The sequence below is a fragment of the Limanda limanda genome, chromosome 23 (assembly GCF_963576545.1).
Source record: "Limanda limanda chromosome 23, fLimLim1.1, whole genome shotgun sequence".
Classification (NCBI taxonomy): Eukaryota; Metazoa; Chordata; class Actinopteri; order Pleuronectiformes; family Pleuronectidae; genus Limanda; species Limanda limanda.
Window position 1 is genome coordinate 3790956 of NC_083658.1, and position 24748 is coordinate 3815703.

The window sequence follows — 24748 nt, forward strand, 5'->3', positions numbered from 1 at the left end:
TATCTTGTGTTAGTGCCTGTGGGAGCCAGTGAGTGTTAACTCTGCAGTCTGCTTAAATATCAGGGTGATAGCCTTTTAACTTTGTGCTTTACAGTGACTTAGACACGTTACATAACAGGTAATAAGGTAAGATAATGAACAGCAGGAGGAAAAACAGGAAGGAGGAAAAACAGAAACATTAGTTGAAGTAATAAATAAGTAAACATGCAATATAAGTACAAGGAAATAGAAATATACGGTATACATTACACCTCAATTGACAGAAAATCAGGTGCAGCTTTCACATCTTCATGAAAGACAAGCTGTGTGTTTTTTGTCCTGCAGGTTTTGCGTGCGGAGCTGGAGCTGACGAAGGTTAAGATGGAGGAGGTGAGGACTCTGGCCCAGGAGCTCATGTCCACCAGGGGGGAGAACTGCCAGGCTCAGGTGGGACCCAAAGTGCAGCAGCTCAACCAGAGATTTGACACCATCGCTCAACGCATCTCCTCTGGACTGGTAGGGAAGATGGACAATTACACCCTCTCTATACTTTTATTTTGAGAATGCATCAAACGGCATTAACACACAAGCTGAAATTAAATGAAAATGTCAGGGGGAGCTGAATACTCCAAACTCTCACCAAACAGACTCCAAACTCACTTCATTTACTTCCACCTCTGACTCAACAGATTCACGACTCTCTCTAAATTTACTTCATAGTCTCACTAAATAGACTTCAGAACGTCTCGCTAAATATACTTTAAAACCCTCATTTAGGAAACTTCAAACCCTCACAGTGAATTTACTTCAAACTCAATGAATCTGCTCCAGCCTCTCAGACTAAATTTACTTTCTCCTGGCCACTAATGATGTTCCTTTATATTGTGTGTGTGTGTGTGTGTGTGTGTGTGTGTGTGTGTGTGTGTGTGTGTGTGTGTGTGTGTGTGTGTGTGTGTGTGTGTGTGTGTGTGTGTGGCAGACGTCTGCATCAGCCAAGGAGCTGGAGCAGTACCACAGTGAAGCACAGATCTGGCTGGAGCTCCTGGAGGAAGAAGTCAAACAAGGGGAGAACCTCACGGAGGAGGACTTCCAGGAAGACAAGGTTTCATAAACACACACAAGAGGATAAATCACTGCTGTTTTGTCATCCTTTTTATATTCGACATGCACTTACAAGCAATGTGTGTGTGTGTGTGTGTGTGTTTCTGTGTCTGTTTCTGTGTGTGTAGGATTGTGAGGAAGGTGCAGTGAAGGAGTTACTGTTGAAAGGAGAGAATCTACAGAAGAGAGTCCCAGACCTGGACAAGAGAGAGCAGATCCGAGTGAAACAGAACCAGCTCAACAGCAAGTACAACACCGTCAAGGTAAAGTCCCAGCCACTGTCAGAATGACATGCTGCTGAGAACTGAGGGTCTTATCCAGTAAAACACAGAGATCCAGCTGCCGCCTGACAATCATCTGGATCAACAAACTGAAAAAAAAAGCATCTAAAAACAAACTTCCTGTCTGGACACCTCAGTGTAATTGTGTTTGTGTGTTTACTCGTGTGTAGGACCTGCGTTTACTGAGGAACAGGAAAGCGTTGGCTATCGCTCCCCAGTGGTACCAGTACAGGAGGAAGTCACATGACCTGCTGGCCTGGCTGGACGACATCCAGCGCAGCGTGGACCAACTGCCCGACCCCCCCGAGGGGGAGAGGGTCAAGGTGACGAGACACATGAATACACAGGCACACTTACTGCTCGTGCAATTAAGATAATATAATGTCTTTTTCTCTCACACAAAAAACAAAAGCAAGAAGACTGATGTCCTACGTTACGTGTTAATCTTTTTTGTTTCCTCTCCTCATCTTCTTTTGCACAAAGGGTCGGTGTCAAGGCTTTTTGCGATGTTCACTCGGGAAAAGCACTTTCTGATTATTTGTTTCAGGAAGTCTTCATTATATCAAATTAAAGAAATAACTGCAGATCAATTCTGGTCGTCAGTAGAAGACTGCAGAGAGTTGCAGGGGAAAACACGGCTAATTAAACTGTGTTGTGTTAACATCGATAAATCATTACAGAATTATTTTTGAGACAGCTCTATGATTATTATTCATTACAGCTTGTAATAGCTAACCTACACAATGTGTTTGATTGTGTGGTTTCCGCTCTACACGGTGAAACAAACACAGATTGCTTTGTCGCAGCCAGAGAAAGCAGAGTTTTCTATTTAAGCAGATAGCAGAGCAATTAAAAACTGGGAGGTAAAGGTTATAGTGGAGAACATTTTGACAAACAATGGAATCAAAGAAAGACCAAAATAACTTGAATTTTAAAGGCATCTCAATATCTTTGTGTTAAATCTAACCAATTTAACCAAATACTTAATGATGAATTATAAATGCTTCTGAAATCAGAGACGACATAAGAAGAAATAGATCAATTTATCGATGTTAATGCAACATTTTGAATATGTTAAAGAATATAAATGTGCTTAGGGACGATTTTGACGGAGAAAAACCCTTGAACTCCCCCTTTTCTCTGCTCGCACCCTGACTGTGTATGTCTGTCTTTCACTTTCAGATGATCACTATGACATTTCGCTAAGTGGACGTCTCTTACGCTCACCTCAGACTCACCTGTCATTACCACGCTGTCTGTCTGTCTGCCTGTCGAGCTGACTCTCCATTCTTGCTTCTTTTCCCTCCTCCGTCTCACTGTACTTGGCCAGTGGTTGTATTCCTTCTCAATCTAAATAAAGACTTAAGGCAGTGTGTGCCTCCTATTCACAGCACATTCGGATTGGGTTCTTTGAATGGAGACAATATCAATCTGGGTTCCTTGTGTATGTTTGTTTGACGATGACATTTGTCCCTTTTATAAATATGTTGTGTCTTTGTCGGAGCGCGTGCTAGTGAGTGAAAGATGTTTTTAATACAATTTATTATGTATTAATTGTCCCTGTGTGTGTGTGTTTGTGGTTGTGTGTATGCATATGTGTGCGTGTGTGTGTGTTTGAGCGCATCAACATGCCTCTCTGTGCTTAACACCTTATCCTCAAGTTCAACCAATAGCGAGTGACCACCTGGTTGATTTCGTCCAATAGGAAATTGGCTCAGAGTTCGACAAGAAGAAGGAGGAGCTTAAGGAGGTGCAGGGCTTAGCCAATCAGCTCTCAGAAGCTGGAGCCGCCAATCTAGTGGAACCCCGCCAGCTCCAGCTCAACACGCGTTGGGTTGAGGTGGAGGGCAAGTTCAGACCCTTCAAAAGACAATGTGTGAGTTTCACTAGAGGCACGACTTCTATATCTGCAGTACTAACTGAGGTTACGACCACATGACGAGTTCTCACTAACAATCTAAAAACAGTGTGTGAGTCCCTGTAAGTAGTTAGAATAAGTGTTTTTACTAACTATGAGCATGAAACATTGAATAACAACTACTCTAAATGAATCCCTTTAAATATGCAAGATGGATTATGACCCCAAAACACACTTTAGTCTAACTTTTAACAACCAAAGTCAAGGGCAACAGATTGACTCACTGATGTGTTTTTAATACAACAATGGAGCTTTAAGACTCAGACGTGATATGAGGGTTTGAAACACAAAAAATTCAGAAAATGCGATTTGTTAATAATAAGAGAAATCAACATTTTATCCCTTAAGAAAAATAATAACAGCTGGATGTTTGATTTAACTTGAATTAGCTGATTTATTTTATCCTGCAAAACCAATAGTGCATACTTTTTATTCTTTAGCCCCCCCCCCTACTGAATCTCAGTGTAGTTTTAAATTGACTTTAAATCTCTGAAGAAAGATTACAATTTAAGTTGCTTTTCCATTTTTCTTTGCTGCATATCCATTGACACATGTCTTGTGTGTACATGTGAAACACACTCACATGTTGGACTCTCATTGATCTCTCTGTCTGACTGTGTCACTGCATGCCCCCCCCCCTCCTGCCGACCAATCGCATTACCCCCTGGCAGTTCCCTGATCTGCCAATCCTTGAAGATGTACGTATCCTGTTAGCCAATCACATGAGGCAAACACGTGCACTTACACCACATGGTTCTGCTCTGAAACTTGGACCTAATACACGTCTGTGCTGCAGGTGCTGATTGTCCAAACATGAATCAGAGTAAATACAATTATTCTGCTCTGAATATTTATAATTTGGATCTAATTAGTTTCAGTGACTGGAGGGCTTTAAAATATCGTCTAGTTGTTTGCATAGTGCTTTTTTTTATTACTTTTAAAGATATTTTTGTTTCATTGAGGGTGATAACTTGAAAAACAATTCAATCCCAAAACACACATTAATGGTATAAGATTGGTTTGTGCTGCTGGATTCAAACTGCAGACTCACATGCACAGGAGGGAGTGAGCCACATGCTGGTTTCAAACCAGCTCTAAAGCTGAGGCCTCAGTCATTCCCATGTCCTCTCAGTGCCTGAGCAGCAGTGAACTGATGCAGCATGGATTACTCTGTCGATGTGTGTTGAGTCCAAGTGGAGGAGAGGAGAGAGAGAAGCAGACCAGACAATGAGAGTGGGAGACACACGATAAGAAACCCTTTTGGTCTGCAGGCCCTGAGGACACATACACAAGCTTTGTGTCTTTGTAAATCTGAAGAAGCAACGACATCAAGCAAGTTAAATTCAGTGTTCTAACGCTGGATAGGAATCTGTGTTTACTGGCACAAGCATAAAATTAGTCACGCTAGACTAAGACATGTGAACAGTAAGTGGCCGGGCCAAACGTCCTCCTGGATGTGAAAGTCATTACTGACCCACTGACCCGGGAGCTTAATTTCATTTCCACACAGTAACAGGCTGTGTTATTGTTTTTATCGCCAGCTTCTCTCAGTTGGAGGAGGCCTCGTGTTACTTTAAGTGTCTCCCTCTCATCATTCAGATCTTCTGGGCTCTCTTTCAATTATTTAAATAAGCCTGAGCTGAATATACAGTGTGTCTTTCACAGTTCCTAATGACTCTTAATGATAATAAGGAAACCCAGTATGGCAGAGTTGTGTTCATAGTGAGCAGAGAAACTGGGACATTCAGAGCGCTGGCCCTTCATTTCATTTCATAACACACAGACACTTCAGACAGTGATGTTTTTAACAATTCAACCAATTCAGTCAACAAGTTACCCAATGTCCATAAAGCAAAGATTAGCACCTCTGTAATTCTGTTTTTTTTTTTTAAAGGAAGATAAATAAGCAGGAGTTTGGCCCAGAATGGTTTTGTAACAGAGATTGTTGTCAGGCGAACCCAGAGCTGACTCATTAACTTAAGGCCAGCAGCGAACATCTATTTTCCGTAGGGCTGCTAATAAAGCTAATGCGAGTGCGATAGCTCGGGAAACATGAGCTCAGCAGTTACACAAAATGATGATGACAGAGCCGAGTGTGAATGTCCCAGGATCTCTGCACTGCACCATGTAGAGGAGCTTTATCAGCCAGGCTGACTGGATCACGGTCAGAGGAAATGTAAAATTCATTTCAACTCACCATTTCAAGAGTGGACTCATTAGGAAAAGCTTGAATAAGTTCAAAGTGAGTTGACACAAGCTTGAACATGATCATGATACACGGTGAATTAGTAATGAGGTAGAAGAGATTTTTTTGTCAGGTAGACATGAAACGATCTGGGTTTCATTTATCAGAGTTTAGAATTGTACATGTATCTCCTATTTATCTAAATTTCGATTTTCTAACACTTCTAATAGCTGAAATCATTTTTCATCGAATTTATATAATATTCAATTTCATTCATGTGCAATAAACCGAATGAAGGCCCAGGTCGTTTCCATAATTAGTGCAACATCTGATTTCTTTCCTTAAAACAAGCCCTAACACAGAATGAAGCCTGGTTAGATATATTAACAAGCATGTAGAGTATCATGTACTTATTTATTAATAATGCATTCATCTTTTCTACCTCTCTACTGGGTGGCTGTTTCATCCTGTATGTTGGTGCCTACGCCTTCCTCCGTCTGTGTGTTTTCAGGAGTACATGACAGGGCTGCAGGCGCTGCTGCGTTCCGTATCGGAGACGGACTTCAAGCTGAACTCTCCTGAATACTGGCCTGCGGCGTATTATAACCTGCCTCAGCAAGAGCATTGCCTGAAGGTCAGCAAGGCTTTAATGTTTCTGTCTAGAAGCCACGGACCATGTTTCTCAGAAAAGGAGATTTACGAAGATTTACAGATATGTTTTCAAGTAATGGTTAGGATAAAGCAAGATCAAATCAAATCTTCCAACAAGAAAGTTTCAAACTTTGCATGATTTCACTTTGAGCATCCTCCAGAATCACAGCCCTGTTTCATCCTCACACCCACACACAGGAGGGGAAGGAGAGCATTGACAAGCTGCGCGGCCCGGTGGAGGGAGCGTTGGCCCACAGAGAGGAAATGGTGTCGAGTGCACGGCCTCTGGAGGGTCAGAGGATCCAGGAGACGGCCTCCCTCCTCAGCACCAACTGGGACAAACTGAACAAGCTCTACCTGGACAGACTGAAGTAAGCAGGGGCTGAGGGAGAAGGATAGATTGATGGATAAGGCTGGAAGAGATTTCAATCATTTGTTTCCTCACAAATCCTTTAGAATAAATTTGCCAAAATGCTGTTTTGAAAGTAAAGGGAGGAACTGCCTAGTGTTAGTATGCTGTCCCTAATAAAATGCTCAGTGAGTGTACTTGTACATGTTGTGTTTAAACAAACATCTATGTGTGTTTGCATGTGTGCACATCAAGACGTTGGCAGGACTGCAACTCCAAGTGGCAGAAGTTTGTTTCGGATCAGAAGGGGGTGGAGGAGTGGCTGAGTGACGCTGAGGGCACTTTGAAACTGGCTGAGACGGATCCAACAGCACACAGACACAATCTCAGGGTAACACACACACACACACACACACACACAACAGACACACAACCACAGACACAAGCCTTTCTCCACAAATATACAAACAGCTTTGTACACACATATGTACACAACAGAAAGCTGCTGAGTGTATTCCAGTTGCGGATGCCTCATCCTTGTTCTGTAGTGTCCACTCATGCTGCTGAAGTGCCCAAGAGCAAGTGGCTTTAGTCAAAAGTGCTTCTGTCAGCACAGTCATCTTTCTTTTTCTTAGTTGTCCCCCCCAAGCGGTTGCTGTATGTCACTGTTTGATGAACTATCACATAACTTGACCTAAAAAGATGCAACATATGATGTCATGACATGTCAGTTCAAGTCATTATCAACATTTGTCATCAACATGAATCCACCCATCCGTTTTATAACCCTGATTTGGAGTCGGGTCTGGGTGGAAGCAGGTTAGTGCAGACGTCCTCCTCCTGAGCAACACTCTCCAGCTCCTCCTGGATTGCCTGAAGCGTTCCCACATCAGACGAGATGTATAATGTCTCCAGCGTGTTAAGTTCTGCCCTCGGGGCTTCTGACCAGATGGACATGCCTGGAAACCCTCCATACACAGCAGGCATCCTAATCAGAGGCCCAGACCACATCAAGTGGCTGCTTTGACATGGAGAAGCAGAGTTTTTACTCCCAACTTCCTCTGAATGTCTGACCTCAGGCATCACAGTTTATGTGTTGTCCATTTTATATAAAACATCAAAATATCATCCCCTGATTGGATCATAAATGAAAAAGGGCAGTTCTCATCGCCTCAGAATATCACATGAAGTCTGTTTAAGCATATAAGTGTATTGAAAGCTATAGAATAATTTGCATACATTATATTGTGCGTGCGTGTGTGTGTGTGTGTGTGTGCAGGACCTGACAGAGGCCATACCTCTCCAGGAAGTGGTGCTGGGCAGAGTGAACTCGGCAGGAGAGGACATCAGCCAGTTGAGCACACCAGATGATGCCTTGCGGCTCCAGACACATCTCAAATTACTCAACACTCGCTGGGTTAACGCCTGCCAGCAGCTCAACGAGCACAAGAGGAGGTGTGTGTTTGTGTGTGTGTGTGTGTGTGTGTGTGTGTGTGTGTGTGTGTGTGTGTGTGTGTGTGTGTGTGTGTGTGTGTGTGTGTGTGTGTGTGTGTGTGTGTGTGTGTGTGTGTGTGTGTGTGTGTGTGTGCGTGCCTGCAGGTCCCTGCTACTTGTTTTTCTTACTTTCACATGTCTCTGAAATATTGCTGGTATAAAATATTATTTTATTAACGTGTCTGTTAATTCATGCACACAAATACAATATTAATATTGCTCAAAGATAATTAAATACATTTCTCTCCAAATAGAACAATTTAGTTGCATTTTAAATTACAAGTTTAGTCTTGTAATATTATTATTCTTTCATTAAATCCCAGCTTTATTCTCAGAATTTAGTTTCCTTGCCCTAATATTCTGTTGTATTCTGCTGTTTTTGTCAAAGTGCTCCTGAAGGTCTTTGTGCACAGAGATCCTCTGTAGCTGCCTCAGTGGCACGGTGCTAGAGTTACCTCCTTGAGACTTATCAATATACAGTACAGGCCCATTGACAGTGCAGAAGGAGATCAGGAGGGACACATTGTGTGACTTTCCTCCTTAAGACCATATCTCCGCCTCCTCCCCTCTTTTCATGTTGTCCTCCTGCAGGTCTTCAGAGGCTCGTACAGCGGCTGCAGCGCTGCAGGAGGACATGGGCTCCATGCTGGGCTGGTTGGACAAGGCCGAGGGCGTCCTGGCCATCCCTCTGCAGCCTGCAGAGCCACAGCACATCAGAGACACTCTGGGCAAAGTCCAGGTACCAGCAAGACCCCACACAGCAGCTGTTGTAATCCGCTGAGCCGTGTGTGTTAGTTTGTGTGCCTGTGAGTTTGTGTTAATCCATGTAATTGAATATAGGTGTTACTATAGTGTAAATGACTTCTTTATTATTAGCCTGAGCTTTGAGTAGCAGGTGATTATATATGTTCGTGGGTGTGTCATTTAATTGAGAGGGCGTCACGGTTTCCAGTGAGATGCTGTGAAATGCGACCTTGAAAAGACTTTGTTTTGTATGTGTGCGTGTGTGTCTGTGCATGTGTGTGTCTGTGTGTGTGTATCAGGCCCGCGTGGAGGAGCTTCCTGCCAAGAAGGCGGCGGTGGACGATCTGAACTCCAGGAACAAACAGATAACACTTCCTGCTGACAAACAGAAAGACATCAGGATCGTCAACAGCCGCTGGGCTCAGGTCAGCAGTTTACCGCTGTGAACACGTCAGTGAGCAGCACGCCAGCATCTGTCAGCAGACCTTCCTCTTCACTCACACAGTTTCAAGAAGTCACACGTGCCCTCTGCAACATTTAATGAGTTTTTGACTTGTTGTAGTCGTCATCAGACTCTAACTCCATACAGCACAGGTGTCACGTGTCACGTAAACCACACTAACTCTCAGATATTGTGAACAGCGTGATGTAAGGTGATTTAATCAAATACTTTGTTTGCCTAGGTGTCCAGGGCTCTGCCCGAGCGTCAGCTGGAGATTGAGGGTCTCCTGAGGGAGCTGGAGATGCTTCAGGGTCAGGTGGACGACCTGGCAGCCTGGGCGTCCAGCACCAGAACCCGGCTCGAGCACAGCCCGGAGGAGCCACCGCCCCGGGTACAGCACACACACACACACACTTTGCTGCTATTTCCCCCATCATTCCCATTCAATTCAAGCTGCAACTGACTGAAATGATCGGTTTTATTACTCGTGTGCAGATCATGGAGGAGGTGCAAGTAAAGCAACCAGAGGTGGAAGTTGTTTTGACGCGAGCTGATCAAATGTACAAGGACACTCCGCCCAACCAGCCAGACAAGGTGAGTAAATCAAACGCTCAAAATCACCATCCTTTGGCATATTTTCCTCTTGGTGCTGTTGCCTGTATTTTGTGGAAGAATCTTACTGCACACACACACACACACACACACACTGAATCAAATCAAACAATTTATTCTCTCAGTGTGTGAATCGTTGTCTGAATCATGCCGGTGATGACTGATGATAAACAAAGACATGTCGACCTGCTGTTTTCCTCTGGGGAATAAAATCAATCTCACACTCTTACTTTCATCTCACCAGTGGCATTGTTGCAAACATTTCATCACATCCACGTTATGTGCTTTATTAATATATGTCAGAGAACATCAAAAACATCTTTCCACACCTGAAGATGCTGAATCCAAATAATTGCATTTGTACAACTTGGTTCTATCTGTGAAGTCATTGTTGGGTTCAGCCTTTTGTGCATGTGTGTGTGTGTGTGTGTGTGTGACAGATGAAATGTTCCAAGCTGAGAGAAGACTGGACCGTGATCCTGGAGCTGCTGCGGCAGCATAGAGAGAGAATGGCTGCTCTCCTGGTGGCCAGAAAAACCAGTAAGCCTCTGTTTTTCCAGACAGCTGACATGAATGCCTTGTGACTCCTCTGTTTGGTTTGACTGCTCCAGTTACAAGAAATAAGGACATGTGTTTGATGCATAGTATCCCATAAACAATACCTTACATGTCTGCATATACACTGAAGCAGACTATTGGTCCCTTTGTCATATATATAGAGGCAAGGGTCCCTTTAATCTCAAACCCTGCACCAGGACACCCCCCAGTAGGATCCAGTTAAATAGGACACGTTTTCTGCTTGGAAAATAAATCGGCCTCGATGCTTTGATCTGCATGAGTCCAAGGTTCCTTCTTTAGATGGCGGTCCAGGAAAAAATGAGCTCCCGGGCACAGATATTGTGCTTTAACATTGTGCTATTGTCTTTTGATTATACTCCAAGGGCCCAGGAACAACCAGCAAAAGCAGCGCTCTGACAATTTAGTTATTTCCTGACCTCGATTTTGGTGGCAAGCACCTGAGTAATGGAGCGAGTGGAGGAAGTGCATCCCCATTATTTAATTAGGGGGGAGTAAAGTGGTGGTTTCGCTCCCCCACTTTACCTACGGACAGAAACAAGGGATAGAAAAATCTCACACGTTGAACCTAATCTTTGAATAAACCGAACAAAGTGAGCTCAAAATACAGCACCAGCTTGTTACAGTGCATCAGCCTCTCAGTATCAATAACTGAACACACATGAATTGTTCAATGATTGTGTCTGTGTCGCAGCTGAAACTCTGACAGCAAGTTCCCAGCCTGACTCTGCGGCGCTGGCTCAGTTCAACAAGTCCTGGGCTGAGCTCACTGATTGGCTGACCATGCTGGACAACATGGTGCAGAACAAGCGAGTGGTGGTGGCCGACCTGGAGGACATCAGCGACAACATCGGCCTGCTCAAGGTCAGGAGCCCAAAAGTCACAAATAACTAGATATAGGAAGTGTTCTTAATGAACCTAGCAGGAGACAGGTTCGAGTGCCAGTGAGTTACTGTACGTTCTAATTAAAGGTTCGAACCAGTGAATAAAAACAAGACTGTGTATGTTCTGGTTTCAGGACTCTCTGGGGCAGCTGGACCAGAAGCGTCCCCTCCTGGAGAGACAGGTCACAGCAGCCCAGAACCTGAAGAACAAAACCAGCAATCAGGAGACGCGCAACGCCATCACTGAACGCAGTATGTGTCACCCTCTCTCTATCACACATATATGACACACCCACATGTATGCAGGACAAACAACACAGTACAACCACATTGAAAAATTATGACTGCATGCCTGAGTCAGAACATTCTGGGCGGGAGCTGCTTTGAACTATTAAAAAACCAGATGGCAACTAACGGAAACAGACAAAGAGTAAGAAATGAAAGGCTGTAACTGTTTTTCCTTCCAAATACTCAGTGGAACAACAAATGTGGATTAATCTGCCGATGAAAATAGCCTCTAACAAATACACTACTCCCCAGTCCCCATAGTGTCCATTTATAGTCTGTGTGTTTGTGTCTCGGATTGTAAGCGGGCTATTAAGACTTTGTATGCAAGTCCAATTTTTGGCGGATCCAGCTAAATTAGTCACACAATTAGTCCAACAAAAGAACGACCAAGTGGAGCAACATCTTCCTCTGTTTGGTCTTTATTTCTGTCATGGTAGTCGACCGGCTCCAGACTCACTGGGAGGACTCGCAGACCAAACTCTCCGACCGGACGAAGCAGCTCCACAACATGCTGCAGGACTCCACCGATTGGCTGGACGCAAAGAAGGGGGCGGACCATCACATCATGGTGGCCAGTGAGAGGCTGGAGTCCTGGCAGGAGATCACTTACACAGTGGAAGCACTGAAGCAACAGAATGCTGAACTGAAGGTGAACTGGACGTTCCTACATTATTCACTGGCTGCATTAATATGTTGGCACCATTTATATATATGTAAATACATATATTATACTATATATACAGCACCATTTTCTACTGAGAAGCCATGTAGAAGATCAGTGTGAATCAGAGTGTGACACTTTTTTCCTCTCTTCTTTCTGTCCCCCCGTCCCCCCGTCCCTCCGTCCCTCTGTCCCTCTCCAGTTCTTTCTGAAGGAGTTGCAGCAGGGGCAGGGTCAGGTGGATAAAACCAACGCACTAGCTGACAAACTGCTGACACTGTACGCCAATGACGACACGCACAAGGTCACTCAGGTCAACGACAACATGATGGCTACTTGGACACACATCAACAAACGGTAATAACACACATCCTGAATATAAAAAACACTTTATGACTCGATTGAACACAAGAAAAAGCATCCAATATAATGTGGTTTCCTAAACGCTAAAGGAACTGGCTCAAATAATACTAATATCACCTTGGTGACATGTATCTGTGTCTCCTCAGGGTTTCCGACAGGGAGTCTGCTCTGGAGGCGGGTCTGAAGGTGCTGCAGCAGTTCCACCTGGACCTGGAGAAGTTCCTCAGCTGGCTGACGGAGGCTGAGACCACCTGCAACGTGTTGATCGACGCCACCAACAAGCAGAGACTGCAGGAGCAGCCTGAGGCCGCCAGGAACCTGCTGGCACAGTGGAGGGTAGGCTATGCACACACACACACACACACACACACACACACACACACACACACACACACACACACACACACATCCTGCTCATTCTGTTATATATTCCTGTCCCCAGTCTGTGCACAGCTCCACTGATGAATTTCCAGGTCACACACACATGAGCATGTAACTGAATGACCTAGTTATTTATTGTGTAATTATTGCATTGATTTTCACTGTCGCTCTAAATCTCTGTCAGAAAGTTTTCAATGTGAGACCTCAACAGACAGCTTGAAAAAAGAGAACAAGGCCAAACCGCTTCTTTTCCTTTACGTAATCAACTCTCACTGAAGATAGACGGAAATGTGCAACCTTTAGCTGCAGCGTTACACAGTGTTGAGGATTGATTGTGGGTCCATTTGCAAGTCTGGTGAACTTCACATTCACATTTATCCTCACGTTGGCTCGTGTCACAAATATTAAGCGTTATTCTACGTGGTATCTATGGCGCCTGAGCTCGACCAGACATCCAGAACCAGATTTCCTCTCTTTGACCTGGAGCTGGAGACTCAACTCTGCTCTGGCTGGTATGACAGGAATCCTGACATGGCAGAATAAGGACATTTCATAGGTCTACAGCTGCTGGGTTGACAAATGCAGAATCCCCCCACTGCATTGTGGGTGGTGAAGGGAAGGCTCTGTTCTGCGAGAGAACATGATTTGACCCTCGGCCCTCACCCTGCACCCACACACTCTTTCTGGTGCAACGGCGCACGCACACATTTTGGAAATTAATTTTTCGAAAACACTGTAGCAAATTCAGTGTGTGCACACTTCCTTTCCACACACACACACACACACACACACACAGCTCTCTCAGTACAACAGCAGCACTGTATGCTGGGCTGAGATAGTCTTCTGTGTCCAATTATAATGGCGGACGTTAACGCGGCGTTGGATCCAGAGAGCACACACACTATCTCGAGCTACAACACGGCTCACAGATAACGTTTAATTGGAAAATGAGCGCACTCATCGTTTTATGCAGCAAAGTCTCTTCTCCTCTTCCTCTCTATCTCCGCTCTCTCTCTCTCTCTCAAACTCCCTCTGTCTTGCTAACTCGCTCTAACTCATGCCGTAAGCTCCGCCGTAACTCTCCCTCCATGTCTCTATGACGCCCCCCCCCCCGCTCCCCTCACTCTTCATCTCCAAAATCTCTCTCTTTGTCACACACACATTTAAACAGAGGGCATTCTAATGCAGTGACACTGGGAGCTAATCTTGAGGCACTAGAAGAAGCAGAGGATGATGATACTTTTGCTTGACGTCTAGTTTTGCTAAAGTTTGGAGGATGCTGCGCAGGAAGATCTACCACGTGCAGGTTGGGAAGCAAAATCAGGCAATGCTCTTTTATGAATAATCATTAGTGAAGTGTGTTTCTAATACAAAAACTGTTTGGTATCTTTTTTTATAGGGAATTTTGGTCTTAATGTATTAGTGTTGTACACCAGAAAGATTCATTGACACGTTAAGCCACATTGTGAACCTAAGTGCTAACAAAGTGTGAAAACAACTATTCAACACAAACACATCAAAGTTTAGACTCTGAGTCTTTCACAGCGGAGGGCGAGAACCGTTAGAGCAGATTCAGATTCAAAGCCATAACACACTTTGTGTAACCACATTCATCAGTCTAATACTGCACTCCATCTTCCCTGTCGTCACTGTTTTCTATTTGTTCTATTCTCATCGGTGTCCTATTCTTTGGTGCAATGACCCAATTTTCTCTTCAGGTATCATTAAAATTTCATGTCATCTAATTTATCATGAAACTTCCAGTGAGCGCAACTTTCTTTAACAGGAAGTTTTCCCTCCACTTTTCGCAGCTGGACTCACTTCTGAGCATTTAAAGGGGGAAAAGAAAAGTCATTACAATATTTGAACTTCCCTTCTTATAATTCAAATTATTAGAGAGGTAAACACTGGATGTACATCCGTGAAATGGGTTATAATTTGTATTAATTATACAACTTTATATCTCTATATCAAGGGTTTGAATAAGGATGACTCTTTTGACTTGAAACACTGAAAAGTCTTGGTAGAAGTTTGTGTATTTAACTGATTCTCTGAGACCTGCTAATTGATTGAGTGAGTCTTGTTGTTTTTCTGTGGCGGCTGTGGCTCAGGAAGTAAACTCGTCGTCTAACCAGAGCATCGGTGACTCAATCCTCGCCTCCTCCAGTCCATACGTCAACATGTCCTTGGGAGAATGTGACTTGCTTTGTAAAGTGCATTGAGTGGTTGTTAAGATTCAGAAAAGCAGGATATTAATGTAGTCCATTTTCTAACACTAAGTAAATGGTAGAAGGCTCGAGGTAAAATGAATAAGAGTGGCACATCCTTCATATGCAGGAGAGATTGGCATCCCACTGTTTTCTCAGTAAACCTGACCAGGAGGTGCTCACGGGAATCGAGATTTATTCCCTTTTCACTTCACAAAGATTGGTTTGTGAAGTCCTTCCTGTTTCCTATCTGCAACAGTAGGAGCTTCAGTAATGGGTTCTCAGGAGGAGGAATGCACACAGGTGGGACCACTGATGCTGCAGCTACCAGCTGACGCCAGGCTGAAAAACACATTTTGACAGTTTAGTGCTACAGGAGGTCCCATCCACGATGCATTAAGCCCTGCATTATGGCTCAATCCCGGAGAGTAAATTACCCCTCAGCTCCTGATCCCATTACTGAGCACTCTACCCAAGCAGAGAAAAAAGCGAATTCGTGAAAGATGACTGCTATTACTAAGAAACTGAAGTGTGTGTGCCAATGGAATTCATTGCTCTTGCTTCTTTGACACTTAGTCTCACTTTGTGTTTGTGTGTGTGTGTGTGTGTGTGTTACCAGGACCTCCAGGCAGAGATTGACAGCCACACAGAGCTGTACCACTCCCTGGATGAGAATGGCCAAAGGATTCTTACCTCGCTCGACGACTCGGCGGACGCTGCTCTGCTCCAGAAACGTCTGGACAACATGAGCCAGCGCTGGAACGACCTGTGCAACAAGACCCTCAGCATGAGGTGAGGGAAACTGATGCTTCCTGTCACAGAAACCACTGGAAATGCTTTGACTTTACTCTAGAAGTTTACACAAAGCAACAGGAACATACAAATGTCTGCGTTTGTGTTCCAAGGGCCCACCTGGACTCAGAGATGGCCCCCTGGAAGAGGCTCCACATGTCCTTGCAGGAGCTCCTGAACTGGCTGAGGCTTAAAAGTCAACAGCTGGCTCATGAGCCGCCTGTGGGGGGCGATGTCCCCGCCGTGCAGTCGCAGCTGGACACACACCGGGTAGGAGGAAGCACACTCACACTGTGTGGGACGCAGACAGACACAGATTCCCCAAATTCTTTTTCCTCTTGCTTTTCTGAAGCAACTTTGTCCATGAGAGAGTGCGTTTGTGTCTGAATCTCACTCACAGCTCGGGATCACAGGGACGTTAATGAGTCCGTGGCTCTTCCAGTGTTATCAGATGCTTTCATTTCAGAGCTCAGTCCTCTCGGAGGCAGCAGTGAATCAGGGCCTGTAAGGTAAAGCTCGGAACCCGTAACCTCCACAACCCCATTAGGTGCTCCCTGCTTTTCGGAGCCTAAATTCTGTCCAACTCATTGTCCTGGTTCCAGACGACCTGGAATGTCTCCGTGTGTATTATCAGTCAGAATTCTCCCTCCATTGAAGTGGAGCTCCTGAACATATAGAACTTCTGTGAAGCCAGTGTAGAAAGCAGTCGGTCAAATGAGTCCGTTTGATGCTTTTATAATAAAAAGCTTTGTGGTTTCATTGCAGTAGCAGCCGTCTCTCTCACTGACATTATACAAATCAAAGGCTCTGAATAATTGGAAGGGATGAATGAAAAACCCATTTTACGCACAATTATATGCAATCGAAGGGAGATGATTGGCTCTGCTGATTTGACCATTTCATGCATTAAGACTACAATGATTCTGCAAAATGATGAGTTCCTGCAGGTATGCATTAGGAAAAAGGCTTTTAGTGGAATGATGTATGCAGGGGCCAGGGAGGAACCCAGACCTGAACCTGCAACGGTGGCAAGGTTATTCTTCTGCATAATCCCATACAATGACATGTATTTGATCATAATTATTTCAGCGGCTGTGGAACTTTTCTCATTTGAGGAGCCAAATGTTTTGGATTTTTTACAACGAAGCTCAGGATGTTTTTAGTTTTATGGCCGTGAGCCGCTTTTGTAAATAATCAATGAATCTGATTTGTGTGGATTTTGTTATGAGCACAAGGTGTAAGCATTCAGTGGCCTCCCTCTCATCCAAAGCAGAAACTGAACCATTGATAATGAGAATGTTTCAAGATATAAATAACAGGAAAATACATCAATTTAATGAAAATAAGTTGTTAACTTTCTTATGATAACAACACTGTCATTTTAAAATTGCCTTTGCATTTAAAATTGCATTTAGTCTCCTGGGTGTTAAACTTCATTTTACATGGGGTTTATCAGGTATGAGAGAGATTATAAAAACAATATCATTTACTATACCACTACTGATTAGTGCAATTAAACTTGTTGTGTTTGTGTGTGTGTGTTCACAGGGATTCAGGAGGGACCTGAGAGCTAAGGAGCCAGTTGTGACGAAGAGTCTGGACGATGTAGGAGTCTTTCTGTCAGAACTGCCCCGAGGCACACCATCGCCTGATCAGAGAGGTAACACACACACACACACACACACACACACACACACACACACACACACACTGACAAAGATCCTTACAAGGGTTCAGATTGCTCTAAGATTGCTTTTCATGCTGAATGGATAAAGAACGTCAGCATTATACCTAGAATGTGTGTCGTTTATAGGTTATTACATCACAGATCCATTAACATGTGAAAGGACCTTGTCAGAGCTGCTATTTAAATGCAGAAACTGAATGTGAATACCGGAAATACTTTATTAATTGGAGACATTTTCAACCGTACAAATGCGGAGATCAGCCCCAGGTCTTGAAGCGCGACAGAAAAGGAAGATATGAAGTGAGTTGAACAAATCGGTCCCCTTCACTTTCTTTTTGTCTCTGAGTCACACAGTGAACTCTGGACCTTAGCAACAGCCTGGTAACGGCCACATGTGGAGCTCAGCACATATACACAGACTTTCCTGTAGCACCTCCTGCAGCAGAGCGCTTACCAGGTTCATACGAAACAGCTGAACTTTAACTGTGGCCCATTTAATCCGTTAAGGTGCCAACTCACACACACTCAGTTGACACAGAAAGAAAGAAAGAACTCCAGCTATGAATCACTGCGGTACAGGAGGAGAAAAGACACATTTCTTCTTAGAAATGTATTTGAGTCTGTGACATTTCCCTTGGTACTTTGTTAAATTACTTTTGACAGGGACACATATGGAGATTTTCACCTAAATCATAATTTCCACAGGCGATTTTCAGATTTCTGGATTGTGTCACCAGAGCTCAAGTCACCTATTTTTCCCATCACACCCAGATATCAGCCCTGAAGAGCGCGCACACAATGTGGGGCGAATCCTGCGCAAGGAGGCCGATGACGTGGTTGTCAAGTGGGACCAGCTCAACGCTGACTCGGCTGAGTGGCAGCGGAGGCTGGAGCTGGCTCTGGACCGGCTGATGGAGCTCCAGGAGGCGGAGGACTTGTTGGACGGCCAGCTGAGGCAGGCGGAGATGGTGAAGGAGGCGTGGGAACCAGTGGGGGACCTGCTGATCGACTCTCTGCCGGAGCACATCGAAAGAGTCAAGGTCAGATTGGATGATGCTACTTGATACATCTTGACCTATTTGCTGTAACTCAACTTGAGCTTGACTGTTTTATATTGATATATCAGAAGCATTTTGATTCCACTACAATTTTCTATACATTAGTACAAATTATATCATCTGCTCAACCCTTCTTCCCCACCGACTGCAGTGAGAAGGACTTAGTTCCATATCTCTAAACATAGTTTACATAAGGATCATCTCTGACACTGAGACGGGAGGCCATAAATGTGCATTTTTACAAATGACCAGAGATCTGGTGTGTTTTTTTGCAGGAGTTCCAGGAAGAGATTGCTCCGATTAAAGATGATGTAACTCACATGAACCAGCTGGCGTCCACTTTCGGCCCCCATGACATCCAGCTGTCGCCCAACAACCTGGAACGCATCGAAGAGCTCAACACACGCTGGAGACTGCTGCAGGTACACACAACGTGCCCACAGACACACACAAACAAGTCTGTCACAGCTTAAACCACACTTTTAAATGACAAAGATGACACAGATTAATTTAAATGATATTTTAAACCATGGATCCTTGATTTTAGACCGAGTGGAACAAAAGCAGTCGTCTTATTTCTAGCGATTTTCTTCTGATTTTACCAGCTGAGATAAACACAGGCAGATTTAATTTGCTATAACGCAGTAATTATAATAAGTTTAGCTCAGAGAACTGTCTCAAGCTGTTTTTATTCATTCCAGCTGACTTGTTTTAATGCAAAAATATCATAAGAAACGCCTCCAATGGGATGGGATGCAGAGACAGCAGCTCTACACAGAAAGTAACACACCTAGCTTTTTAATCTATACCACACGTATCTGATGGAATGAATATTCTCCTGTTTTAATAAGTCCATCTTTCTATACAGGGCACGTAATCGTATCCTGATGATAAATGTCTAGAAAACACATTTCTTGAGTGTAAACTTTTCCCAAATCCAATCAAAAGTCAGCTTTTCCAGGTCACCAATCCAACTCCGCTCTTGTGTGCTGGCTAAACAACAACCCCCCCTCCCCCCCCCACCCCTCCACACTCGATAAATGCAGAGCCCCCCCGCTCTCCAGGCAGCACATGTTGGGCCTCTATCAGTCTCAGTGAACACAGCGGCAGCCATGCAGCAAGTCAGACAGTGATTGTTACCGCGGGTGACAGATAGAGCCAATCAGCTGCCAGAGACACCCACTTCTGCCAAGGAGTCCTGGTCGGAGACGGGCGCCGCGGTGACACCACGGTGACGGGACCAGACGGCCGGTCTCTCTGAAGTTAGCTCCTGACCAGATGCTTGTGTGCACGCACCCACACAAAATACTGAAACAGACACACACCTTTGTGTTATAACGAAGGTGCAACCATCAGCTTAATTGACGTTTTCTACAAAAACAAAGGGAGAGGTTGTGATCTATAATTCAGAACTCTGCTGCTCGGAGGTAAAGCAGAACCAGGAGAAGAGAACCCACTGGTCCAGTTCCAGCTGCTCTGCACTGGTCTCCTGTAAAAGAAAACTCAAAACATTTCTCTTTACTTCAGCCTTTAACAAGCACTTGCACTTTTATTTATAGTCTTTACGTTCCACTTTTAATATGCCACTATTCATGCAGTTCTCTTAAAATTTTGGAGCATTTAAGTCTGAATGAATATGATAAATAACATTTTATCTCCCACTTTTAGCAGCTCAATAAATACAGGCCGTGTCTCATTTTCAACCAGGAGAGAATTAGAGGAGAAATAGTGTTTTGGTTTGGACAGAAACGGGGATTTAACTGGCAGTTTTTAAAAAGCCAGTTTCCATTGCAGGTGGTTTATTGGGAGCACTATGTTTGCCCAGGAATTTTGGCACCACTTTAAATTGCAAGGTGATAGAAGTGTGTGTGTGTGTGTGTGTGTGTGTGTGTGTGTGTGTGTGTGTGTGGGTGTGTATGTCTATGTGTATATGTACGCACATGCCTGCTAATGTGTGTGTGTCCGATGTGCGTCCATGTTTTCCGCTTTAGTCAGTGCTCTGTCCTTTGTTGTATTTGTGTGCAAACATGTTTGTGTGTGTGTGTGTGTGTGTGTGTGTGTGTGTGTGTGTGTGTGTGTGTGTGTGTGTGTGTGTGTGGGTGTGTGTGGGTGTGTATGTCTATGTGTATATGTACGCACCTGCCTTGTAATGTGTGTGTGTCCGATGTGCGTCCATGTTTTCCGCTTTAGTCAGTGCTCTGTCCTTTGTTGTATTTGTGAGCAAACATGTTTGTGTGTGTGTGTGTGTGTGTGTGTGTGTGTGTGTGTGTGTGTGTGTGTGTGTGTGTTTGTGTGTGTTTGTGTGTGTGTGTGGTACCTGCAAAGCCAGGTTACTTCAGTCGGTCCGCGGCGTTCTTTCATGCCTAAAAGGTTGGACCTGATTGGTCGGCACGGAGACACAGTGCACTCTGAGTAATTGCAACAAATTCCTCCTCAACAGTCCCGCTCCTCTCGTTTGTACAATCCTAATTAGGTTACCATGGATACGGGGAAAAACAACTCAGGCAGGAATGGATTGGGTGAGGTGGACTCAAAGGTAATTTCATCGTTTCGTTTCCTGTCGCATCGTAGCCCCCCCCCCCAAAAAAAGGACTGGTCATCCCTACAATTTTTTCATCTCATACCATTTATCACACACACCCACACGGGCGTGCACACACTCCCCTGAGGATGTGTCATCACTGGCCCTCTCATTTGGTTTGTGTAAGAAAGGCCTGATGGTTAATCAACCTCTCTGTCCAGTCGGACTGGGGAACAACCCATCAGTCGCTCAGCCTCAAGACGACTCTCAGAGGAAGAGGATTTATTCTTCCGCTACCTTTTTCACTTCCTGCAAGAAAAATCTGCCACAGCTCCTCATGCCGGTGTGAGTGTGTTGCCTGGGAACATCAGATCATTGAACACTGTGTCAGGAAGCATCCGCGGCTATAGACACACACTGGCTCCTCTGGGAGACGCTCAGCATCAGCTGGCTTTTTATGTGAATTACACACCAGATTAGAAAGGCTTAAATGGGGCCAGCGGATTTTTGCAACCGTTTCCTCAATATTGTAGTGAGGTATTCACCGATGTAGTTCAGTAATAGGGACATTTTTGTAATAAATAGAAATCATAGACACGTGCAGTTTTACTCTGGAGCATTGTGGACATTTGTATTGCTTGGACATTGTTCTCCTGGAGCCCCTGTCTGCATACAGGTGTGCAGAACTGCTTCCCTGGATATTGGGATACCAAAAAATTGTCTTGTCGATCCTCTTTTATGTTGCTGTAATTTAAAATGATGTTAAGGATCCTGTGGAATCAGTCCTATAAAAAAACAGCAGGATAGGTAGGATAGGTTTGTTAAGAAGGGAATGTGTGTGTGGCTCCGCCGGGCTGAGCCATGCCTCCCTGTGTACCTGCAGGGCCGTGATGATTTGGCACAATTATCTCAACTCCATCTCGACAGACAGCTCATTCGGAGCTGAAGGAGACTCACAGGAGACTGCGTCCTCTCTAATTCCTCCACTACAAATTCAATTATCGCTTCCATACTTGTCTCCGTGTCTCCAACTCCTCTCCCTCCATCTGCCCGTCCTCGTATCCAAGTGCTTTTTCTCTTCAGCGTTGATATCATTTGTCACAGTTACATCAGTAAAAATCACTTCTTGGCATCACCACATTTTGTGCATTTACAATATTCATTATTATTTTGCTGGGAAATAGGGATTTCTCCTCATAATCTGTGTTAGACTTCACCCCAGATAAGCTCCTGTCTGTGTTCATGCAATAATGTTCAGACTGTAATTAAAAACCCACAGAAAGAACATTTATGTCCTAGTGGTGATTCTGGCTCCATCAAAATCGATCCATCTCTCTAAACGTGTTTCTCTCTTCATCAGATCTCCATCAGTGAACATCTCAAGCAGCTGACGGACGCTCACCGCGACTTTGGCCTTCTGCACGGTGAGTAATTCCACTAGAACACATCGTAGCAGTGTGTGTGTGTGTGTGTGTGTGTGTGTGTGTGTGTGTGTGTGTGTGTGTGTGTGTGTGTGTGTGTGTGTGTGTGTGTGTGTGTGTGTGTGTGTGTGTGTGTGTGTGTGTAAGGCAGAGGTAGGACAATCTGTGGAAGACAAAATGAGGCATCCAACTAAATGGCAGCAGCTCGTTCGGTGGCACTCAGTTAGTGGCATGTCAGAGAGAGAGAGAGACAGAGAGAGAGAGAGGGAGAGGGACAGGGCTCGAGTGTTAACAGGTCGCTGTGGCTCATTTGGCCGCTCATGGAGCTTATGATGGCGTATTGATCTGTTTGTGAAACTTGATTTTTCTTTTATCACTGAATTCCAATATGACCCCAGCACTTAACCCAGTATGTTCCGAGGCTCTCATCCCCATCACAGTCCCAGTCCCTCATTGATCGCCCAATTGATCGAGAGGCGATGTGCACTTGGTCTCCTGTCCAGCCTGTCAAAGTTAAATGTTTCAAATTGACCATTTCTCTTGCACTTATTGATGTTCATCGCCATCACCCACATATCTGAGCTGCATGTGAACATACAGATATCGGTTTCATTTCATAGGAAAATAACAAAGGATATAGAAACGATATTTAACATCATAGATTTTTTAAGATGTGTAGTTACAGCTGCAGAATCATCACAAGACCACACTCACACACCACAGGGGGGCTTATAGAAGGAAATAAGACAGGAGAAAGAAAGTGGTTAAGTCTGTTAGATTGTTTTTTTCTAAACAGATAAAATATCATAATTAAAATAACCTCTACATAAAAGTTAATTAAAGTCTTTGGGAATGTGAGACGATTCACATTCATCCATATATTCCTTCCAGCTTGGTAATGTATGTAATAGATACATAGGAACAGATGGAGATTTGATGGAGATATAATAAAGATGAACGTGATGAGGAGCACGTGGACGTTACTGCGAGAACAGTGAGGATCTACATATTTTTCATATCTCACCGCTATGTTAATATACACAGCATGTGTTCTGGCATTTGTCCCACAATGCACTGCTCTGTTTTTAACTGCAGCAAATTTTACCCGTGGGCACAATAACGCTTGAACAGCGGGTAGTTTCAGCCAAACAATCTGATTGGCTCCAACTGTGCTGACAATTCCCAGAAAGCACAGTCTGCTTTAATATTTGGTGCGCCAACTCTTGTGGGCATAATAAGTGAGATCATTTGCAATATCTCTTGTTTTTCTTCTGTTTTTCATTATCATGTATACGACTTTGAAGAGAACTTTTTTTATTACATGCCGTCCTGCACTTTTCCTGGATGGCCATGCTTTTGTTAGAGCCTCAGGATGCTGATCCTGCAGTAAAACGGGTGTGTGAAACGTTTATTGGCCTGCAGACGGCGTGAACAGTTGTTGACTCCTGTTTGTCTGTCTTGCAGGGTCAGTAGAGATCCCCTTCGAGCAGGGCGTCTCCCCCAACAATGTGCCCTACTACATCAAGTAAGTACCGCGGTGTGGTGCAGCGGCTCCACGCCACTGCTCCTCACGTACCGAGACTTTGCACAAATTCTGGCCAGTTCATATTAAAGCTCCAGTGAGGCTGACGGATAATTAACACTGGCTGAATATCATGAAAACACAGTTTGCAGTGAACTAACCTTTTAACCAAGTGGAGTGTGCTTTGCAGAAAACCTACCACCCTAAGCTATGAACTGTACTAAATGGATTTTGATCGTAAAGTTGCAGGGCGACCCACACCATGCAGGTTGTGAACTCCCAATAGACGTGCACTGAACTCCAGATACTTTCCTAAACTTTTCGCGAGGGCCTGTGTCTGAGAAGCTTCCTATTGAAGACATAAAAACCCTTTTAGAGGAAGGAGTGCATTTTTAGCAACAGATAAATCCATGTTCAGAGCAACAGGACAGTGTGTGTTCATGGTAATGAAGCATCGTGTCACCCAGTGTAGGGATGTGACTCACTGATGTAAATGGTCCTTGCACTGCATTAATAGCTCTGTTCTAGTCTTAACAACCACTCAAAGCACTTTACACCCCATTCACACAGTGTTTCTATATATATAAAGCACTTCTCTACTCATACACCCCATCACAGATGAGCCCCCGGG

General features: G+C 44.3%; 1 protein-coding gene across 1 annotated transcript in view; it reads left to right on the plus strand.

Annotated features, from left to right (window-relative positions):
* LOC132996975 (dystrophin-like) overlaps positions 1-24124 on the plus strand; it is a 138417-nt gene extending 114293 nt beyond the window's left edge. Inside the window, exons 41-65 of the mRNA XM_061067346.1 lie at positions 325-495; positions 1209-1343; positions 1532-1684; positions 3067-3237; positions 5976-6098; positions 6314-6486; positions 6720-6834; positions 7744-7919; positions 8550-8697; positions 9002-9127; positions 9386-9535; positions 9640-9738; positions 10197-10296; positions 11027-11196; positions 11351-11468; positions 11942-12153; positions 12368-12522; positions 12675-12864; positions 15736-15908; positions 16022-16178; positions 17457-17568; positions 18367-18635; positions 18929-19075; positions 22535-22598; positions 24060-24124. Of these exons, the coding sequence (XP_060923329.1) occupies positions 325-495; positions 1209-1343; positions 1532-1684; positions 3067-3237; positions 5976-6098; positions 6314-6486; positions 6720-6834; positions 7744-7919; positions 8550-8697; positions 9002-9127; positions 9386-9535; positions 9640-9738; positions 10197-10296; positions 11027-11196; positions 11351-11468; positions 11942-12153; positions 12368-12522; positions 12675-12864; positions 15736-15908; positions 16022-16178; positions 17457-17568; positions 18367-18635; positions 18929-19075; positions 22535-22598; positions 24060-24124 (3672 nt within the window). The remainder of the gene's footprint in view (positions 1-324; positions 496-1208; positions 1344-1531; positions 1685-3066; positions 3238-5975; positions 6099-6313; positions 6487-6719; positions 6835-7743; positions 7920-8549; positions 8698-9001; positions 9128-9385; positions 9536-9639; positions 9739-10196; positions 10297-11026; positions 11197-11350; positions 11469-11941; positions 12154-12367; positions 12523-12674; positions 12865-15735; positions 15909-16021; positions 16179-17456; positions 17569-18366; positions 18636-18928; positions 19076-22534; positions 22599-24059) is intronic.
* Positions 24125-24748: the final 624 nt, after the last annotated feature.